Below are 20,493 nucleotides of genomic sequence, written 5' to 3' on the forward strand. Positions count from 1 at the left end.
AAAATCAAAAGAATAATAAGAATGATATGTATTGTAGTCACATCATGAGCTTGCAATCAATGCTAACTGTAAGTGTTGCTTTGTGAAATGATTTTTCCCTTAGCAAGAATGAAAATCAACAACAAACTTAATGGGACGGTACAATCTTATCCAAATGATTCTGACTACACTGTGGGAAAAGTTTTCCTGGTGGTGCTACTGTAGCAACCTTCTGAATTTTAAAACTTACATTAATTGGTTTAAATATTCAAGTTATCAAATATTTTTTTATTATGCATTATTAAAACCCTTATGTGTAGGATTTAAAATGTTCTTACTTTGGTAACTTCTAATGGTTGTATCACTAAATACCACGAACACCCAGCATGATACATAAGGAGTATCAGGTTTGTTGAGTTCAGGCTCATTCAGGCTTGACCGCTTGTAGTCCTGACCAGTACTACACAGTGTACAAGGTGCTTTATATGTACTTACAACGTACATAACCATCTGCATATTATTTACCCAAATTACATCTTTCAACACACACACACACACACACACACACACACACACACACACACACACACACACACACACACACACACAAGTTAGTCATACTAAAATCATGTGAGACAGCCATTAAAGTTAACAACTTTGCGAAACTGAGATGTTTTTATGGTGGGAATACCATTGTCACAGTTACAAGGCCCTCTAGTAGAAGAGTCCATACCAGCCCTCAGATTAGAGTTATTCCTATAGTTGATTTACACCAAATCAGCAACTCAAACTGGATGTGTCTATTAAATCTCATGCAATTTCGACAAGAAGACTTTTCCAGAGTTTGGGGGCCCTGACAGCAAACGCACACTCTCCTTTAACTTTAAGCAGGGGCGGAGCCCTGTCGAAAAAAAAAATAATGACAATAATAATACATTTAATTTATTATCACTGTTTTTGTTTTAATAATTTATTTAAATTATTTATAATTTAATATAATTTATAACATTTTCAACAATTTGTCCTACTGAATATCACAGTGTCATGTTCCATGGTGTACCAACCCTTTTGGGCGATTTCAGTCTGGTTGAAAATCGCCCAGATTGCTCTGATAGACTTTCATGTTAAGGCTTTTTTTTTTGACGATTCTGGGCTACAATGTAGCAGCTTTACAAGGAATAGCTGTGAAGTGCTTTTCCATCCTGTGTGAATGGTGTTCCAATTTAAGACCTTTCCATGTAGGTTGTGATATTCCGCATCAGGATCCATATGGAAACAGCTACTAACCAGTTCTTTTGAGTAATTACATTTTAGTTGATGGATCGTCTGGGGTAAGACCATAAGATAAGACAAGGTTAAAAGTATGGCCCCGAATATGAGTAGGACCAGTAACAGATTGAGTTAAGCCAAAAGGTTGCCAAAAAATTTGTTTAGTTTTGCCCTGCTAAAGAAAATATACACTTCCGTTGCATAGTGTTATTCTGGGGTGTGGAGACAACACAAGCATGAGGAACAAAAGAAAGGTAAACCCACGATGCAGAAGTAATGAATGAATGGAATTGCAAGATGCTCAGTCCCAATTATGAATGCAAAAATTATTCTTGTGTGGGTTCTATCTACGCATTTCGACAGGAGCCTTTGTGAATAAATACTAGTTTTAGATAATGCTCAATACATAAATGGTGATGAATAAGAATAAACCTGGGAATATGCATAATGATCAATAAGATTTAGAAATGCGCTTTACAGGTTCTTTTTTAGGTTTTTATTTTGATTAATAGAAAATCTATTATTGTACTCATAAAAAAACATTTAAGTTCAGTCAAAATACATGTACAGTTTGAAGTGACATGTAAGAAAGTAAGTAACTTACAGTGTTTAGTGGTGATGTCACTATGAAGTACTTTTGACCAGCATTTGACGGGTTAACAACCCAACAAAACCCAGACTGTACACTTTCAAACACAGCCAGAGGACAGAGAGCACTCTGCAATATGTTCCTCCACAACAACAACAACAACAACCTCCTCCTCCACGGTGTCCCATGTGCTAAGAGACCAGCAGCTGAAGGAGTCTGGCCACCACCACAACATTGAGGCTGTTTCCTAGAACTCTGTACTGCTGCTTGAGAGGAATCTGCTCCGGAAAGCCTGCAAAATAATAAAAAATAATAATAATTAGCGAACACTCGGGTACATAATCCATCCAATAGTATTATAAAAAAAAGCTCAAGATCACATATCCCAGACTAGAATTTTGAAAAAAAAAAAAAAAAAAAGACGAAGCAATAGAAAGCTAAAAAGTAGGTTATTGGAGCATTTTTAAAATTCTGCTTTTGGAAACACTGCAGTTGTCCAGTTTTAATCTCCGGCCTACTCTACTATGCTATGTTTGAGCAGTGACATTGATGAACGTACTGCCTCGAGAAAATAAGGCACTGGCTTGTGGGCGCTGGAAGTTGCTCAGAGTCAATGGCGTCATACTAAATGCTGCACAATGTTAGCTGTTTTTGCGGTCATTTGAATGGCAAGGATCATTTACATGCGTGGGCGGCTGCACACATTTTGAGATCAGTCGAATCTGAAAGAGAGGTCTACCGGAGACAAACCTTGATTTCGCCTTAAGGGCTTTGACAGGATTTGGACTTACAGAAGCTTTGAGGGAAACCCATGAGGTTGGCAACTTCTCTGGGAGTAAAATAACGGAGCTTCAGTTTCGACAGCCGCTGGAGTCTCTCCTCTTCCGAGTACTGGTCTAGACCTCTAAACACGCTCTCCATCTGCAGAACACACACAAAGCAAAAGCCTTCAAACACATGAATGTCATTGTTGTGGCCCAATAGGAATTGGTTAAGCTGAGCTGGGACATGTTAATCGTAGTTATGTATTTACTTAATGAATGGATGACAGCAGAAGAGCACACTTTGTTGGTTAATTTCATTCACCTTTTACACTGTTTTGAAAATGAGTTACTGCATATCCATGTTCAGGGCAGATTTATAGTCTGTAAGAATATTAAACCCTACCATCAATACTGCTATGTTCATTAACTCTGACTCAATGGTCAAGAAGGGCTGGACGATTACTCACATTTTCTTTTCTTTTACCATTTTGGCCCAAACTCACCGTCCGCCAGGCTGTGGCGGGTTTAGTTCAGCTCAAGAAACAACAACCGACGAGAAACAACAACAAACAAGATTGTACAAGATTTGTTACACGGTGGTGTTTGCACCACAAGGCAGTACGAGCAATGAGTTTAATCGTCTGAAAATCAGTCACAAAGTGGTCTATGACCAAACAATAAAAGGAAAGTAAAGCCCTCTCGACTTATTCCACCGCAACACTTAAAGTATAAGGAAATCCACCGTTTTAAAAAGACACTTTTTTTTTTTAAAAGTTCAATAAAAGCATGATGTTTCCAAAGTCAATGAGTAATCGTGTTAAATAATCGTGATCTCAATATTGAACAAAAATAAATCGAGCAGCCGTATGGTCCAGTAATGCTTTTACTCTGTTTCCACTGTGAATCAGCTTTTATTGTGAAGTAATTGCAGGAACTAGAGTTTAGCTGATTTTGCGGTAACATACACTGAGGATCAACTTCCCTGGCAAAGCCTTGCTGCTCACACATACTGTTATTATTATTATTATTGAAACAGTTAACACACTCAGCTATAATCAGTCTAACTCCACTGTTTTAGGAGATGACTAGCTACATAAATCCAGCAGGTACATGTTAATCTGATCCAAGTGCCAAAGCCAAGCTGGTTTGACACAGTAGTGACTAATGATTCTTTCAAATACTGTATTAAAGCAGAATGTTACTGCAGGATAGCCTCAGTGCATAAACACATTTCAAAGTGATTGTTGAAATCTTGGATGTCTGTTCCGAGTAGGTCAAGCGTAGTTATTTATTTACAGCTATTTCATTTACAAATTCTGGACAAATCTGCATTAAGAGAATTAAGGCTTGATGTGTGATGATCCGCTGCCATTGTAGCTGCTGGGTTTGTCTACCGTGTCCACAGCTTCTCGCGCACGGCTCAAAACTCTCGTCTCAAAAGCGTGAAATTCACAGTACATAACCGTCTGTATTTACTGGCAATGGAAAACAACTCCAAACCATATTATAAATGTGGCTGCTGAAGAACAGATGTTTTGCCTCTGAAGCGTTTCCAGGTAACATTGAAACGACGGAGACACGACGCAGCCGATGCCGTGTACAATCGACATAATGGGCAATGTGCCAATTTCCAAATGAGGACATTCACCTCAGACATTGTCCTTGGCTTTTTATTCTGGTTGATGCCTGTAACTGAAGCCAGAACGTACCTCTGTTTCCGTGCAGCACTGCAGCACTGAGCCAGTCCCCTCCACATACCGCCCATAGCTATGGACAAAACACATTAACACAATCAAATGACAGCATTGCTTTGAGACAATTTCAACAGCAGGGATGAGTTACACCATCAATCATGATCAGTTTATCAAATACCCCATGTACCCCTCTTGGGCCACTCAGATAAGAGGGAGACCTGACCAAATTATACTCTGTCTAATACAGGACAGTGGATCAGCTCTTATAATCAAATATTTTAGGAAATCAGTAAAAAGGGAAAAAAAAAAAAACGTATATAAAAAAAAATATTAAAATTCTTAGAACGTTATTATATTGCTGCTCTTTGACTGCTTGTTAATTGAGCTCATAATGACACTCTCTCTCTCTTTCTGTTAGAATTATACTCGAGTCTATGTGGACCATCTATCTGTCCTATCCTACCTATCTCCTCCCAAATGTAACCATGTCAGTAAGTGGTCTGCAGAGATACCTACAGGGTCTGTCCTCCGTGGTAACGGCAGCGGAAGTTACTGTATCATGGAATTACAAAATTAGATGTGTATGTGTGCTATAAAAGTGTACTAAATATTAAATCTATAGTTTATCCAGATACGCGACACTTGAAATGACAAGCGTAAATGAGGCCTAAATAACGAAGGATGGACCATAAAAAAAGAAAAGTGATGATCTGATAAAGACAAACTGATTAGTTATCTCATCATTGAGTGTTCAATGTATTATTGGCAAGTTTCAATGTAAAACTGTAATGAGTTAATGAATTTTAGCAGTAAATAAACTATTCTTGCAATAATGAGACGAGTGATGATGGTGATGAAGTAGTAAGATGAAGACTGTCACTGTACCCACCCTTTGGTAAAGCAGACAGACCTCCTGCATGTGGGACGAACAATGTCCAGGAGCAGAGCATATCGCAGCAGGGTTTTGGGAGGCAGGAGATAGTGCTCCATGCTTACTTCCATCTGCGGTTCCAAGAAGTCTTGGATCTGCCTGACGGACAGATCGCTGTTCTGATTCATCTTCCTCTGGGCATCCAGTGTTGTCTCTAGTTTATACAGGACTTCCTCTTCTGGCTGGCAGGTACCTGGGCGGGGAGGCCTGACGACTGTGGGCTGCTCAGGGGAACCACTCTCAGCAGGATGTGGGAAGGCATCTAAAATCTAAGATTACATACTTTGTCAAAAGCCTAATATATACACACACGACTAATATTATGTAGAATCAAATACCACAAACTCTGTTTCCTCAAGGGTCAGTTCCCCTAAATTACAAAAAACATTACACCATCTTTTGGTAGAAATAGTTTATAGTGAGGTCTGATGATTATCCAGAGTTGCAGTGACAGCTTGAATTTTTTAAATGAGCAGCACACCTGAAACTCAGTTCCCCTTTATAATATTAGCGTAGAGGCAGAAATCTCAAAACCTCGACAAATGAGCCACAACTCTCTGTGTGGCTGGGTACTGATAGAGGTAAGTGAAACAAGACTAGGTGGAAACCTGCTATATGGCTGGACCATGTATAGACCACTTTTCTGTCAGTAAACACTATGTTTTTTTGTGGGTGGAGGCAGAATAATTCCCTGAACACGTTAGCTAACGCTAGCTAGCAAGTTTTGTTGGCTTGTTTTTTTAACAATGGCTGAAGACAATACAAGTTTCTCTCAATATGTAGGGTTACTAACTCGATTAAAGTTAGCCAGATTGGCCAACCCATACACGTTCACTCAGTGGATGGACAATCTGACAGGATTACCTAGAATGGCCAGACCTTTACATCTACCTGATAGAAAAACCAAGCGTGTATAGTAAAAAGAAACTGAGGGCGTACAAATCTTTACATGCCCATAGCTAGCTGTGTCCAGTCATTCTGTGTTGATTTCTGCCTTGAACTTCGTTGTTTCTTATATGGGATTTATGTACCATTTCCTAACCAAAATCCAATTAGCAATTTGTGCAGTTACAGACATGGCAGATTTTCACTTGTTTTTCTACCAAAGGGGTAAAGAATGTGGAAAATATGCAATATTACTAATAATATTAAGTATTGAAATCTAGCTTTGGTTGACACTGGAAACTGGCACAAAAAGTTTTTTTTGAAAACATGAAACCAGGATTACTGTCAGCAAGCCTCACCTCTGAACTTGTTTTGGTGCTGAAGTTTTCCGGTGACATCTTAGCAATCAGGTAATACCGCAGTCTTGAATTTGGGATCCCAACCTGGATTTAGCGACAGTGACATAAATGTAAACTTCCACAGTACACATGTATTGAATGAAATTAGTCACACAGTGTGTCTTTCTTACACTTGTGGGTGAGACCATGATCTCCTGGAAAGTGTATCCACATTCCCTCAGTGTTTTCACCAAACGCTCCCTGGAGAAGAAAAGTATAACATGAGAGATTAACTCCCAAATCAACTGTCTTCAAATTGCAATGATTCCAAATCATAGTCGACAAATACTTTAAATGGGCGAACAACAAAGAAAACCCAGTCATTAATTACACATGAGCAAAGTTGATACATAAACTGTATATACACACACACACATATACATACATATATACATTTATACAAACATAAGTATACATACATACACATACACACATTGACTGACATTGCACTTCTCTGATGATTTGTTGATAAGACATGATGACAAATAATTGGCAAGATGTCAATACTACCTGCCTACTGACATGCTGACCTTTCAGGCCTTGTGAGGCACCTCCATCGTTACCTGGCAGAGGAGCTCTCAAAGCCTTTCACATTCTCCAGCAGGATGAAGCGGGGCAGCCTGCACAACCTGGCCACGCATCGTCGTATGCAAGTTAGGAAGAAAGGATGAGAGGGTTTACTGACAGAGAGCATGCTAACATATCCACCCTTGGTCCACTTGTAAGGCAGTGCTTCGACAATCCATTAAAAACGCCAACGCAAAACACCTTATGACACTGCTAGTTAAAACTTTGTTATAAGTTATAATTTAAAAAAAGCAGCTCTTGTGGCTAAAAAAACTGAACTCAAATTGTGATTTGGGTTAGGGTTAGTTTTTTTTTTCCTTCAGGCCGAGCAGAGGGGAATAAAAAACTGAATCTGAAGATTAAAAACCTTGGCAGAAGATCAAGGATGTAGAGGAAGCTCTTGGTTCTGGGGTCAGCGATGTCACCCTGAAGTCCTATCCTGCACAGAGAAAAAAACAAAGATTTCAGTAAAAAAAAAAAAGAAAGAAAACAAAACTGTTTTAAATTGAGAAAAATAGACATTTAATACAGTGATTTAGAAAAGAAAGTTACTATGATGATCAAACACAGAGACAGTGAGACAGGTGAGGAGTAAAACGGTATATTAAGTAAGAGAACTATAAGCAAAAGAGTGCAGTGCTGCTGGACTCGGTTATCATGATTATAGTGGAATATTGTCGAGTAATGTCAAGTTTAACACTCATAATACATGAGGAAAATTAGTTTGTAATTCTCTATAAAAGTAGCCAAGTTTACTTAGAAATTAACTTCTCTGATTGACTGGTTTGAAGGACACAGCAGATGATCTTGTTTCATACTGTGTGGAGCTCAAACACATGCCTGTAGTTTCATTTAGAAAACATAAATGCGATTTTAATCACAATCAACGTATTGGTTAGAAAACTCACAATGAGAGATATTTCCCTCCAGTTGCTCAGACCCACTATGTGTTGATAATGTACTGCTGGAAGTTCACTACATCCTCACTGGACAACTTCTACGGCTCGCTGAAGGAAACGCTGCAGTTTCCGAACCTGCCCAGGCACGCACAGAGGATGCTTGCTTTGTCTGGCCCCACGTATGTGTGTGAACAAACTTTTTTTCCGTGATTAACTACAGCAAGGCACGTTACAGATCACGACTGGCGGACAAACATCTGTCCTCTGTGCTGCGTATTTCAACATCAGACAGGACACCAGACTTTGATAGTCTTGCGAAGAGAGGTGGCCGTCTCACTTGGCAATGCTTTTCATGACATATATAATGTCATTTGTAAATTATAATTTATTCTCACAGTTTACTTACAGAACAGAAAATGGAGGAATGTATTCATGTATAAGACAATTAATACTTGAATAGTGTTCATTAATAGTAAATATTAACAATTCTTCATTCAGTGATATAGGTCTGTGCTGCTGTGGTATTAAAGTTTGAGAATCCCCAAGGGGAAATTACACAATGTTGTGAAACGTACAGGGATCGAATCCGTGACCTTGGCGTTATTAGCACCACGATCTGACCAACTGAGCTAACCAGCCCACAAAATCTGACATAGCTAACTAAAAACAGTATCACACAGTTCAGTCCATATTTATAACTTAATACAATGTGTTTAATCTGTGACCTATGCAAGGGTGCAAGATGTAGGTTAATTTAAAATTTGACATTTACATTATCATTACCAGATTGACACATACAGCTGTAAAAACTTTATATATATATATATATATATATATCGCCTATCTTAAAGCAATCTGTCATGTCTACCAAATTCATGTAGTTAAACATAATTTAGCATATGTTTCAAATCAATTATCCAATGTGTGGCCCTTCGCTTACTTTATCCAAGTAAGTATGGCCCTCTGGGAAAAAAAATAGTTGCCCACCCCTGATTTAGCTGGTATTTGGCTTTATTATTTGTTTTATTGAAGCATCTGATGGAGTAGAGCAAAAGAGAAATCATCTCACACTGCCTGAGGATCTATTGGATCACAATGCATCAAAAACACGTAAGACCTACCTGGTGAAAGGCTGGCAAGGAGGGCTCATCAAAATCATATCAAAAGATAATTTATTGAAGTCATCTAGTGTTATGCCCTAAAATAAATAAATAAATAAATGAATAAAAAAACAAGACAGAAAACTATTCAAGTTTTAAAGTTACAACATTGCAAAGTTAAAAATGAAGGCCAGAGAATTGATTTGAATCTGTGAATGATCACACCCAATGGTCACGCACCTCAATGGTCTTGTTCCAGAGGGGTGTGTCAGGGAAATTGTACCTGTAGATTTGATTGGCTGTGGTGTTTATGTCGATGGCAGCCACCACCTGGACAGGTATGCCACTCTCTGGAGGAAAAAAAAAATTGGATTATTAAGCTACAGATGAAGATAAACAACAGTGGCTATGCGTTTAGGACTGGATAGAAATAGCAAAGAGATACCTGACCTTAAAACAAAATTGAAATGCTTTTAAATAAACAAAAAAGTAATAAGAAAGGACTATAATATGAAGAATAGTAGTATAGTAAGAAAAAAAATGTGCGCACCAAAACAATACAGACACTCGAAGCACAAATCAATGAAGCGGGTGGTGCCCACACAACCCCGCCCCGCTGATCGCCGCAAGGCCTGATTTGGTCTGAATGCAGCCTTATGCACGATATGTGGTCAGAATGTACAGTGAAATGTTCCCTTTACACGAGCTGTCAAACGCAATTAAAGCAATTAAACATTAAACCCTCAACCTTATAACTGATCATGACGCTGTAGATGACCAACCTTTGTCCAATTAGCTTATTATTATCATTATTACTATTATTCTCATCATTTATATCATCATTGTTTTACATATCGCTATGGATTACAGGTGATTTTCTGAGTCTGTTGAAGTCCAAACGGGACTCGCTGGACGTCCACAAAAAGTTTGCTTGAGTCTCCTTGTGGACTTGATGAGTTGTGGATATGGACAGAGCTGTATTGTATTTCTCTGCTGGAGATCATTTACATAAGACATAATCTACATTCACTTTTTACATTAGGTGGGCCAACTCAACAGTTTTAGAACGACCTATCTAAATGAAATCTATGTGCAGCACAGCGAGAGGTGAAACATTGTTTCAAACTATTTGTTTAATTCACACATCATTTGAAATGAGCAGCCATTTAAATGAACATGGAACACAACAGCACCACCATGTAGCCTTAAACAAACAAACAATTAAAATTGTTAATTGCTACTGTTATTGCTATGACAATTAGCCTAATCGTCAACTAAAACTTCTTGATTGTGACAGAGTGACTGTCCTTGTGAGTGATAGTGGGTGTGTAATTGAGAGAGGATGGTATTGTGCATTTTTCACTGTGTGATTCTGAGGTGTGCTGTGTCTGGTTTGTGTGCATTTGTTATTTTGCTTGTGTGTCTTTGTTGTATTTATTTGTTTGTTTGAGTGTGAAGAGGTGAAGGTAAGTATAGTAGACAGACTGAGGTGGAATAGAAAGGTGTAGGAGTTAGATATCAGAGGGGTCAATCAGCAAAGAAAAATACGTCATTAATAGAAGAACAGACCCCTTCAGGATAAAGGGTAAGGATGCATGCCATATGGACTTCTGCTCTGGCAAATCTCCCAATAAATCTAATATGAAATTTGACATCACTGGGTGAACACTCACAGCTATTAAAAGTATAGTTTAATTCACCTAAGCTTCCATGTTTTTGCCCTTTCGGTGGACACCGGGAGGAACATACTTTGATAATCAACTAATCGTTTATTTTTCAAGCAAAAATTACAAAAATTCCAGTTTCTCAAATGTGGACATTTGCCACTTTTCTTGGTCTTATGTCAAAATCAGAATCAGAAATACTTTATTGATCCCTGGGGGGGGGGGGGGGGGATTATACAACATAATAATAAACTGAACAATTTGGGGTTTTGGACTACTGGTCGTACAAACCACGACATTTGATGAGGTCATCACACACTTTGAAGGGCAGTTTTCTAATGTGTTATAGACCAAACACTTGATTGATTAATTGACAAAACATTCAGCAGATTAATCGATATCAAAAAATAATAAATTTAGCTACTATGTAACATGACACAAAGTTGCATTGCATTAATATAAACATATGAAATTAGCAGAATTTGTTTTATTTACGCCAGAGCTGCTGTGATTTAGATTTCAGTGGGTCTAAACGATGCAAAATAGAAAAGGCAGCCATATTGCTAGAATATATAGTGAAGCTATATATTACATTGTCTAGCATTATATGACATGGCAACAATATATAATTCAAAAGTTTTCTCACAATATTGTGAAGCGTTTACTAATGTTTGTCACAAGGTTAGCACTGAGACAGGGTCTCCTGTCTCCTCGAAGTCTCCGAGACAGACGTTACTTCAGGCACCAGTAATTACACGTAGCTACACGTAATGGTTATGTTGCCAGATATCTTCGTAATAACGACGCATAATATTCCGATAATATTATGATTTTTTTTTTCTTCCTGCAAACCTTTACTATCGTAATGTCTCAAAGGACACCGACAGCCGAGCGCGAGGGAGAAGCGAAGTTATCAAAATGTTTACTTCCTGGTTAGTCGACGATGGGTCCTCAAAAGCCACGCCCACGACCAATCTGCCCCACGCCAGCTATTAATCCAGCGGCACGCCGGACATTCAGCCTGCCCGTCTCGTTGCCCGTCTTGACTGCAGCTTTTCATACTGACAGCCGAAGTCAGTGGTACGGTTGGCATGGGAACGCCGGGCTGACTCCTGAATAGAATTTTGCGTCCGGTAATCCCTTACATTAACAGACTCGTGTATCTCCGGTGGTGATTTATAACATGAAATAAAGTCAGGATCTACCAGCGATAAGCTTACCCTTAAGCGCATAATGCATCCCTCCTATCCCGCTGTACAGCTCGAGCACCCGCAGACCCTCCATGGCACACTACTGCCACACTGCTGGTTCTGGTTCTACTTCTTCTTCTTCTTCTTCGTTTCCTTTTCTTCTTCATGTTATGATGGGGGGGGGGGGGGCACCTTACCGCCACCATCTGGCGTGAAGGCTGTACTGGCCATTATTAGGTCCACTCTTAGACAGTGGGTCTATCTCACTGACACTAACTTTAAATCAGTCTAATTCAACGGTACTGTTATGATTGAATTAAGTTATAATGTTCGGTTTGTGCTGCTGGTTAGTTCTATTGCAGTACACCAGAGAGGTGTTTAGCCTAGCCTCGTTGATATAAATGGGGTGGACAAAATAAACTTAAAAAACACCAATTACTAATTTATTCTTAAACGATCCACTACTTTGCTGTATGTTGAAAAGGTTTTGTAAATATGTGAATACTCACTACACTTGGCGAAGCTTACTGACACGGGCACATTCTCTGTTCATTAGTATTTGTAAGGCATCAACATTAGTAATGCTACAGAATATGACATGATTGTGAGTATTAATGTATATTGGGCCTGAATATGATGGCGACAAGGTTTTCTGAAAATCTCTGGTTTGTTATTAAGGAACCAACGATGAATTCGTCCAGGACAACATTGACGTTTGCAAGTATGAAGTAGTTAAAGGTGAAAGGGGCACACGGAGTCATCCCTTGGCTTTATGTAGCGCCCTTTTTAATAGTGTTCCTTTGTTTGTGTTTTCACCACTCATTCTACATTATTACATCATTGTTGTGGACTGGGCGACACATTCGACTGTGTAGAAGACTATGGGACGCGGAGGTGTGGTCTATCGACCGAACGCATCGTGGACCGGAAGTATCCTATTATAGAATGGTGGCTCTCACATAAACTTCCGGCAGGGCGTGAGCTTGAAGCGAACTCTCCATCAGGAATCCAGAAAGCTCTCATATTTTCCCCTTTTCATTCGTCTTTTCCACACGGTAAGCCTCCTCGGTCCTCTCCGCGAGCCAACACGGCTGCCTTCGCTCTCCGCTCAAGTTTAAACGTTAAACGTGTGGCTCTCATTTTGACGCTACAACTACTTTTCTCTAACTAACGCTGTACTTTTTCGGATTTCAGTGTTTTCAGAAAAAAAAGTGATAATGTCCAAGTCTTTGAAGAAGATAGTGGAGGAGAGTCGAGACAAGAACCTCCCAGAGGTGGAGATGTGCGACAGGGGCATTTCCAACATGTTGGATATCCCGGGACTATGTAAGACAATATGATTCTTACTATTATTATAACGCCCCCCCCACCCCCATTTATGGTAGTTTGACATGCATCCCGATCCCTAACCCGCAGTGGTGATGGCGTCACCGCAGCCTTGCCTCATTGCGGTTTAGGAAAAAGTAAAACCGTTCGTAATCACAATCACATACGACTGCATTATTCAAATAGGCCCGTGTTCATCCATAACTGTGTCTGAAATGATAGCCTACGTGTATGTGGTGTAACGCAAAACTGGAACACACGTGCATTCTTAAATATGTAAAGTTGGTAGATGACACACTGCTGTTGTTTGTAATATTTTGTAATGTACAGTGACTGCTGCAAAGCAAACTTCCCTTGAAGGGACAATGCAGGAAATTACTTCCTGTTTTAAATCCTTTTCTCTGCTGAACTGGCTCAGTTGTATGGCCCAAATGTACAAAAATGGTTCCTGTAAGTGCCTCCGCTTTTCTATTTAGATAACTGCGTTTTGATTTGAATAGGTTTTTAGTTAGATAAATCCATAGGTAAAATTTAAACGTTTCCATGAATAAATACTTTGCCTCCAATCACACCACACCAGTTTGACTCCTGATGTGAAACCACCCTTAGTGTTTTTGTTTGCATGATTGCCGTGAAACATGCTGTGCATGAAGAATCCGGCTGAAATTATTATTAGATTATTATCCATCTTGAGTCCAGAAAAATGAGATTCCGTCTCTGAAAGTACTTGAAACTGCCACCTGCTCTCATTTCATACATTCAATTTCTAAACCAACTGCAGAGTTAGTTAGAGTTAGTTGCCGTGCTGTATTGACTTGATGTTCCATGTCGTTTCAGTCACCCTGTCTAACATCACTCAGCTGGTCCTCAGCCACAACAAGCTCACGGGTAAGCTGCTCCCTCCGTCCTCTGCTCTCCCACAGGCGCCAGCTCAAACTGTCAGACAGCAGACATATCAGTCACATGAGTCAGTGACATGTCGCTGTTGCTTTTAACCATTGTTTTGGGTCTAGATGAGGGCGAAATAATGTCGCCATTCAAACCCTGATGCTTATTTTAAATGAACATAACAATGGTTGATAAAAAAAAACATTCAGAATGGTAGGCAAAAAAGAAAAAAAAAGACTGATTAGGATCAGCAGAAATATTGAAGTCCTTTTCACAACCTGTCAGACCCAGTTGTAGCCAAACATTGTCAGACCAATTTATTAATTACTATTTGTAAAGTGTAATTAAGTAACTATTTCCCACAGTTTTGGAATTCAAGTAATTACATTGCACTTTTGCAGCTTGACATATGTTTGTTTGTGCGGTTGTTACTTGTATTGGGACAGGTATATAGCATGCCACACTCCACAACGTTTATAGCCTAAGCTAATTTGCAATGCCTGTCCCTAGATGGGCCTTATAGATATATTTTCAGCTTGCAGACCGTTTTATTTGTCCGTCACCCTGTTTTTGTGCTGCTGGTTTATTAAGCTCACATTACTGTTTCACTAGGCATCTACTGGAGGGAATATAAGCCGAGAATACAGCCCAAACTGTATATCATTTCACTCGGTGACTATTGTGAATCACTGCAAATTAAAGGACCATACTAGTGTTTTTTCTTGCTTTGGCCCATCAAATCATGTGCACTTCATGTTACTGCTAACCTTTTTTTTTAAACAGATAGAACAGGTAATTAATTAACTGCCAGTGTGCGAAGGTTTATGCATTTCTGGAACAAAATGTTCATACACTGTGCTGTGTATACTGCCAGTATCTGTGGGCAGGGCTGCAACATAGAGCGAATGGTTTTTACGCAGTTAAAGATGTTACTTATCGGTGTGTTGAAGGTTGAAGGAGTTCGCCAAAACTCCTGCTCACTTTGGCTGTTGCTATTTTCTCCAAAAAGGTGAGAGGGAAATGTAAATTCAGAATATATCTAGGCAAACCTAGAAGTGGAGACTGAATGTGAACCACTGCAACTTAAAGGACCATACCAGGGATCCAAAGGCGAGGGCCAAGCCAGATGATATATATATATATATATATATATATATATATATATATATATATATATATATATATATAATCTCTCCAGTGTGTTCTGGCTGGGTCTAGTCTGGGGTCTCCTACCAGTTGGACGTGCCTGTAAAAACCTTCAAAGGAAGGTACCCAGGAGGCACCTTTTGACGTGAAGGAGCAGTGGCTCTACTCCGAGCTCCCTCCGTATGTCTGAGCTCCTCACCCTGTCTCTAAGGCTGAGCCCAGGCACCCTGTGGTGGAAACTCACTTCGCTTCCATCTGCAATCTCACTCTTTCGGTCACTACCTAAAGCCAGTGACCATAGGTGAGGGTCGGAACGTAGATCGACTGGTACATCAGAAGCTTTGCCATCCAGCACAACGGTATGGTACAACACCAAGACCAAAAGACCTCCTTCTTCAGCTTGACGTCCTACTTCACCGCTGTTGGACACCTGCGGATTCTTAGGTCGCTGACGACCTTCTGACCACAGCTCCTAGCAGCCGTTTCCACAATTGAGGCTTTGAAACGGCCCACTCATATTCCACATCCCCAACCCCCCGCCCCCCCGCAAGCAAGACCTTGCAGACAGGGGCCAGATTTTTCCAATTCACCCTCACTATACGTTCAGGTCTACCACGTCTGTCCGGCAGCCTCCCCCGCCAGGTGGCGATCAGTTGACAGCTCTGCTCCTCTCTCCACCTGAGTGTCCGAGACATATGGGCACAGATCTGATGATACGACCACAAATCCTTTGGCCTAAGGTGTTCTGGCACCTCACTTATGAATCACCCTATGTTCACTAAGGTTTAGATCGTGCAGGTCATTCCTCCCAGTTGACCCCCTCCAGGTTTCTCTATGGTTGCCCACGTGAGCCCCAACTATATCTAGTTGATACTGCTCCACATCCCGCCGTTGCTCTGGACGCTCCATGTCCCTAGAACCAGTCTGCGGTACAGGGGGTCAGCATGCCTAGGTCCCTGCCTTTGCCTTGGAAAACACCTCTGCCATATTTGAATCAGTGTGGAGAAAAATTAAGGAAAATTAACTTTTATTTATTAGAATGGTCTTCAGTGATCAGAATCAGAACTTGCAAAATCAAGTTGGAATCAAACACTCATGATCACAATGTTTGTTTTTTGTGTTTTTGTACAGTGGCCTTTGTTAGGGTTTCCAGGCAGTTTTCTTCTCCGGGTTTCCGTGCTCTTTGATCTTTTGGAATACTTTTAGCTCTAAATTATGCTACTTTCTACTCTTGAATGGGAGCACTGGTACTGTACAATTTCCCCCTGGGGATCAATAAAGTATTTCTGATTCTGATTCTGATTCTGATATTAGCCATTTAGGGCAGTGGTATTATATCAGGTGTCCTCACGTTCGTCACGTGAAAGCAGGCGGTTGTATATGGGGGAGAGTCCTGTCTTTGGCAATGCATGTGGTGTTGGATCCTAGGGTGTACCAAGAGAGGTCTAATGGTGACAAATGTCTTTTGGTAAGTGCTGACATCAGGTTAGTTAGACAGTGTAGCCACATAAGGGACTCCCATTGGGCTGCTTGATGTGGTCCCCATTGATTTATCAGAGTCCACCCTGGAGTTGTTGGCTCCGTTCTGAAGGGTCGTCTGCTGTTTTACACCTGAGCCAGCTCCATTAAGAGACTCAATGTAGTCACAGTGTTTAACTACAGTCACAGTTTCCTTATGTTGTAAATATGGCAGCTCGTACTTCTGGTCACAGTGTTTATATTCCCTGTGGAACTGGGAGTATGTATGTATTGGGTGGTCACCCTCAGTAACAGCTGATTGGAGTGATGTAATGGTGTTTTGCACCAGCAGAGGTCACCAGAGACCCGTCAACACACCCACACTCACACTAACCTCTTTTTCGACTGTGTTGTGCAACAACATTTTAAACAACTGATTAACCAAATCAAGTTTTGGTTGTGTATTAATATAATTTGCGTCATTTCAATATTGGACGTGAAGGCTAATTATGAAAGATATGTTATTATAAAACGATACTGTTGGGAATATGTTGTTTTAGTGTGGTTATTTATTTCCTCTCCTGCTTCACGTATTTTCGGTGAACACAGAGCTCGTAGTAAAGTATGAAACTGAACCATCAGTGAACCTAATTACCCACTGATACTGATACCGTAGGTTAACTACCTAACCAGTATCCCCCTTTTCCTCTCCACTCTCCACTGTGACTTCAGTCTTTAATTCCTTCTTTTGTCTATATGGACAACAAAAGTCCTCTAATTAAGTAACATGACTTGTTTTTAGATCAGTTTCTTTTATATTCAGTTGTTGGAAACATTTTCCTGACAGCATAGACATTTTGATTATTATCATTATTATTACGGGATCAGTGTTTCCTATCTGCACTGGTAACAAAAAACTCAGATAAAGGACACTGTTAGATCAAATACAGTTGTGTTCAAAATAATAGCAGTCCCACATCACTAGCAAGATAAATCACTGTTTTTGTTAAAATTTCAACTTCTACACTGCAAGTAAGTTTCTAGAAGGTTTAGTAAAGGTATAGAAAACCAACAGACCCAACAGGCATGGCGTGCATGCTGCTGATTCTGTGAAACTGAATCATTAACTGAAAGGGGCGTGTTCAAAAAAATAGCAGTGCTGAGTTCAATAAGTGAGGTCATTGATAATGTGAAAAAAACAGGTGTTAAACAGGTGGCCCTCATTTAAGGATCAAGGCAACTGACGCTGCATATGCTGGCTGTGCATTTGTCCTTGAAAAACAGAGTAAAATGGGTCGTTCAAGACACTGTTCAGAAGAAGAGCGTTCTTTGATTAAGGAATTAATCAAAGAAGGGAAAACCTATAAAGAAGTGCAGAAAATGATAGGCTGTTCAGCTAAAATGATATCAAACGCTTTAAAATGGCAGCCAAAACCAGAAAGGCGAGGAAGAAAAAGAAAAACGACTATTCAAATGGATCGGAGAATAACCAGAATGGCAAAGGCTCAGCCAATGATCAGCTCCAGGAGGATCAAAGAAGATCTAAGGTTGCCTGTGAGTACTGTAACAATCAGACGACGTCTATGTGAAGCCAAGCTACCAGCAAGAAGCCCCCGCAAAGTCCCATTGTTAAAAAGAAAAGACGTGCTGAAGCGGTTACAATTTGCCAAAGAACACATTGACTGGCCTAAAAAGAAATGGGGTAATATTTTGTGGACTGATGAGAGTAAGATTGTTCTTTTTGGGTCTAAGGGCCACAGACAGTTTGTCAGACGTCCTGCAAACACTGAATTCAAGCCACAGTACACAGTGAAGACGGTGAAGCATGGTGGTGCAAGCATCATGATATGGGGATGTTTCTCATACTATGGTGTTGGTCCTATTTATCGCATACCAGGGATCATGGATCAGTTTGAGTACATCAGAATACTGGAAGAAGTCATGTTGCCGTATGCTGAAGAGGATATGCCCTTGAAATGGGTGTTTCAACAAGACAATGACCCCAAACACACCAGCAAGCGAGCAAAATCATGGTTCCAGACAAACCGCATTCAAGTAATGGAGTGGCCAGCACAATCCCCGGACCTTAATCCCATAGAAAACTTGTGGGCTGACATGAAAAATGCTGTTCATGAGGCAAAACCAAGAAATTCAGAGGAATTGTGGAACGTAGTACAATTGTCCTGGGCTGCAATACCTGTTGACCGGTGCCAGAAGTTGGTCGACTCCATGCACCACAGATGTGAAGCAGTTATCAGAAACCGTGGTTATGCAACTAAATATTAGTTTATGATTCTCAGGAAAGTTGAATCTTCAAGCATTTCTTAGTTAATACAGTACATTTGAGTTTGTAAAGACAAATGTCAGCACTGCTATTTTTTTGAACATTATATTTCTTGACTTTCTGTAAAATATTATCAAATTCAATTACTTTTTCCAATTTTCTTGCTTTGAAATAGAAAGTGCTGTGTCCCCAATGCATTTGTGTTCATTAAAATACAATTTATTTGAGGGATTTTGATGTTTACTCACCTTTTTAATCACACTGCTATTATTTTGGACACAACTGTACATCAAAAGGTGGACATTTGATATCCATTTCATTTTCATCAGATAAAAAAAAAAAAACTTTTTGAGATGCACCTTCAGATCAGTGCTCGCTGACTCAGTGACATGTTCACTTTCTGGTGTGTTTCCTAATCTGCTGCTGGAGATGAAAGATTACACACATCACGCTCCACTAGGTTATTTATAGCCCAGATCAGACAGAAATGGGGATAACATAATTGGCGTAGTTGCCCACCTGCAGGCACTCTTCAACGTACGCTCAGTAACTCCAGCCTCGTAAAGTAACTCTCAGCTGTCCCAAACCGCCAGCAGGGAGCTGCAGCACGTTTAAACATTTATTATGTTGATGATCTGCCATGCCTCCACATTTTAGAGTAAGCTCCAGTTGCCAAATCTATTTTATAATCAAGAGCTAGAACCGTCCTATGGTACAAATTGCCTACAAGTGTCACTGTACAGCACCAGTAATCTTAGTTACTTCATGTACTGTAGCTGTGGCCGACTGTGTTGAACTCTCTCCAGGGGTCTGTCTGACAGGCTGATCGGCGCCGTGATGTCTTTAGTTACTTTGATTCAGTGGGACACTAAAAAAAAAAAGGACCTCTACATCACCTCAATGTGTTTGCACACGATAGAAAAGCTCTGACCTGCTGTGAGTCCGCATCACAAGGAATCCAGCAATGGACTAATGCACGTGATGACGAATGGATAAAAAAACAAAGCAAATCCTCCCTAGCTTAAACTTTATAATCAATCAATTGATGTTTTTTTTGTTTTTTAATCACGCCTGGTTTTAGGGGGTACCACAGCCCCCTCAGCCATGACTGTCAGACAGGATGGAGGCATTGTCGCTGTCAAAGTCTGTCATTAGAGGGAAGAGCGGGAGAGCACCAGCTCTCCCTCTCCCTCCCTGGTGCTGGCTGCTGGCTGCTGGCTGCTGCCCACTGCTAACATGCCCATCACTCACCAACACTAAATGTCACCGTGTCATGTCAGGAGTTTTCTTCCTCAAACACACCAACTGATAATCCAGCAGCTCCCCAGGTCACACCAACGCGCAGCAGGACAGAGGAGCCCTTATGGAAATCAATATCATATATTGTATTATAAATACTGTAGGTTTGTCCACCTGAACCGGAGCTTGTGGCGTTCCATTGATTGAGCTGGTCAGTGGCCCA

The 20,493-nt window shown here is 40.2% G+C and overlaps 2 protein-coding genes across 5 annotated transcripts in view; one reads left to right on the plus strand and one right to left on the minus strand.

Annotated features, from left to right (window-relative positions):
- Positions 1–1,782: 1,782 nt before the first annotated feature.
- On the minus strand, positions 1,783–12,029 carry trdmt1 (tRNA aspartic acid methyltransferase 1). Of its 3 annotated transcripts, none has more exons than XM_070928172.1 (11): positions 11,960–12,029; positions 9,316–9,425; positions 9,097–9,173; positions 7,444–7,515; positions 7,073–7,138; positions 6,641–6,710; positions 6,471–6,554; positions 5,206–5,495; positions 4,311–4,368; positions 2,629–2,758; positions 1,783–2,129 (listed from the first exon to the last, which is right to left on the minus strand). In XM_070928172.1, exons 1-11 carry the CDS (start codon positions 12,021–12,023, stop codon positions 2,029–2,031), a joined length of 1,122 nt encoding a protein of 373 aa, XP_070784273.1. In that variant the 5' UTR covers positions 12,024–12,029; the 3' UTR covers positions 1,783–2,028. The 3 variants fall into 3 exon arrangements, with proteins under 3 accessions (XP_070784273.1, XP_070784272.1, XP_070784274.1); XM_070928171.1 differs by having other exon boundaries at positions 5,185–5,495; XM_070928173.1 differs by lacking the exon at positions 11,960–12,029 and adding an exon at positions 11,386–11,412 and having other exon boundaries at positions 5,185–5,495.
- Positions 12,030–12,887: 858 nt separating this feature from the next.
- Positions 12,888–20,493, plus strand: part of rsu1 (Ras suppressor protein 1) — a 43,302-nt gene continuing 35,696 nt past the window's right edge. For both annotated transcript variants that reach the window (XM_070928063.1, XM_070928062.1), the window contains exons 1-3: positions 12,888–12,984; positions 13,124–13,255; positions 14,093–14,143. In XM_070928063.1, the coding sequence (XP_070784164.1) occupies positions 13,147–13,255; positions 14,093–14,143 (160 nt within the window). In that variant the 5' untranslated portion in view covers positions 12,888–12,984; positions 13,124–13,146. The remainder of the gene's footprint in view (positions 12,985–13,123; positions 13,256–14,092; positions 14,144–20,493) is intronic.

This window comes from Enoplosus armatus, chromosome 21 (assembly GCF_043641665.1).
Source record: "Enoplosus armatus isolate fEnoArm2 chromosome 21, fEnoArm2.hap1, whole genome shotgun sequence".
Lineage (NCBI taxonomy): Eukaryota > Metazoa > Chordata > Actinopteri > Centrarchiformes > Enoplosidae > Enoplosus > Enoplosus armatus.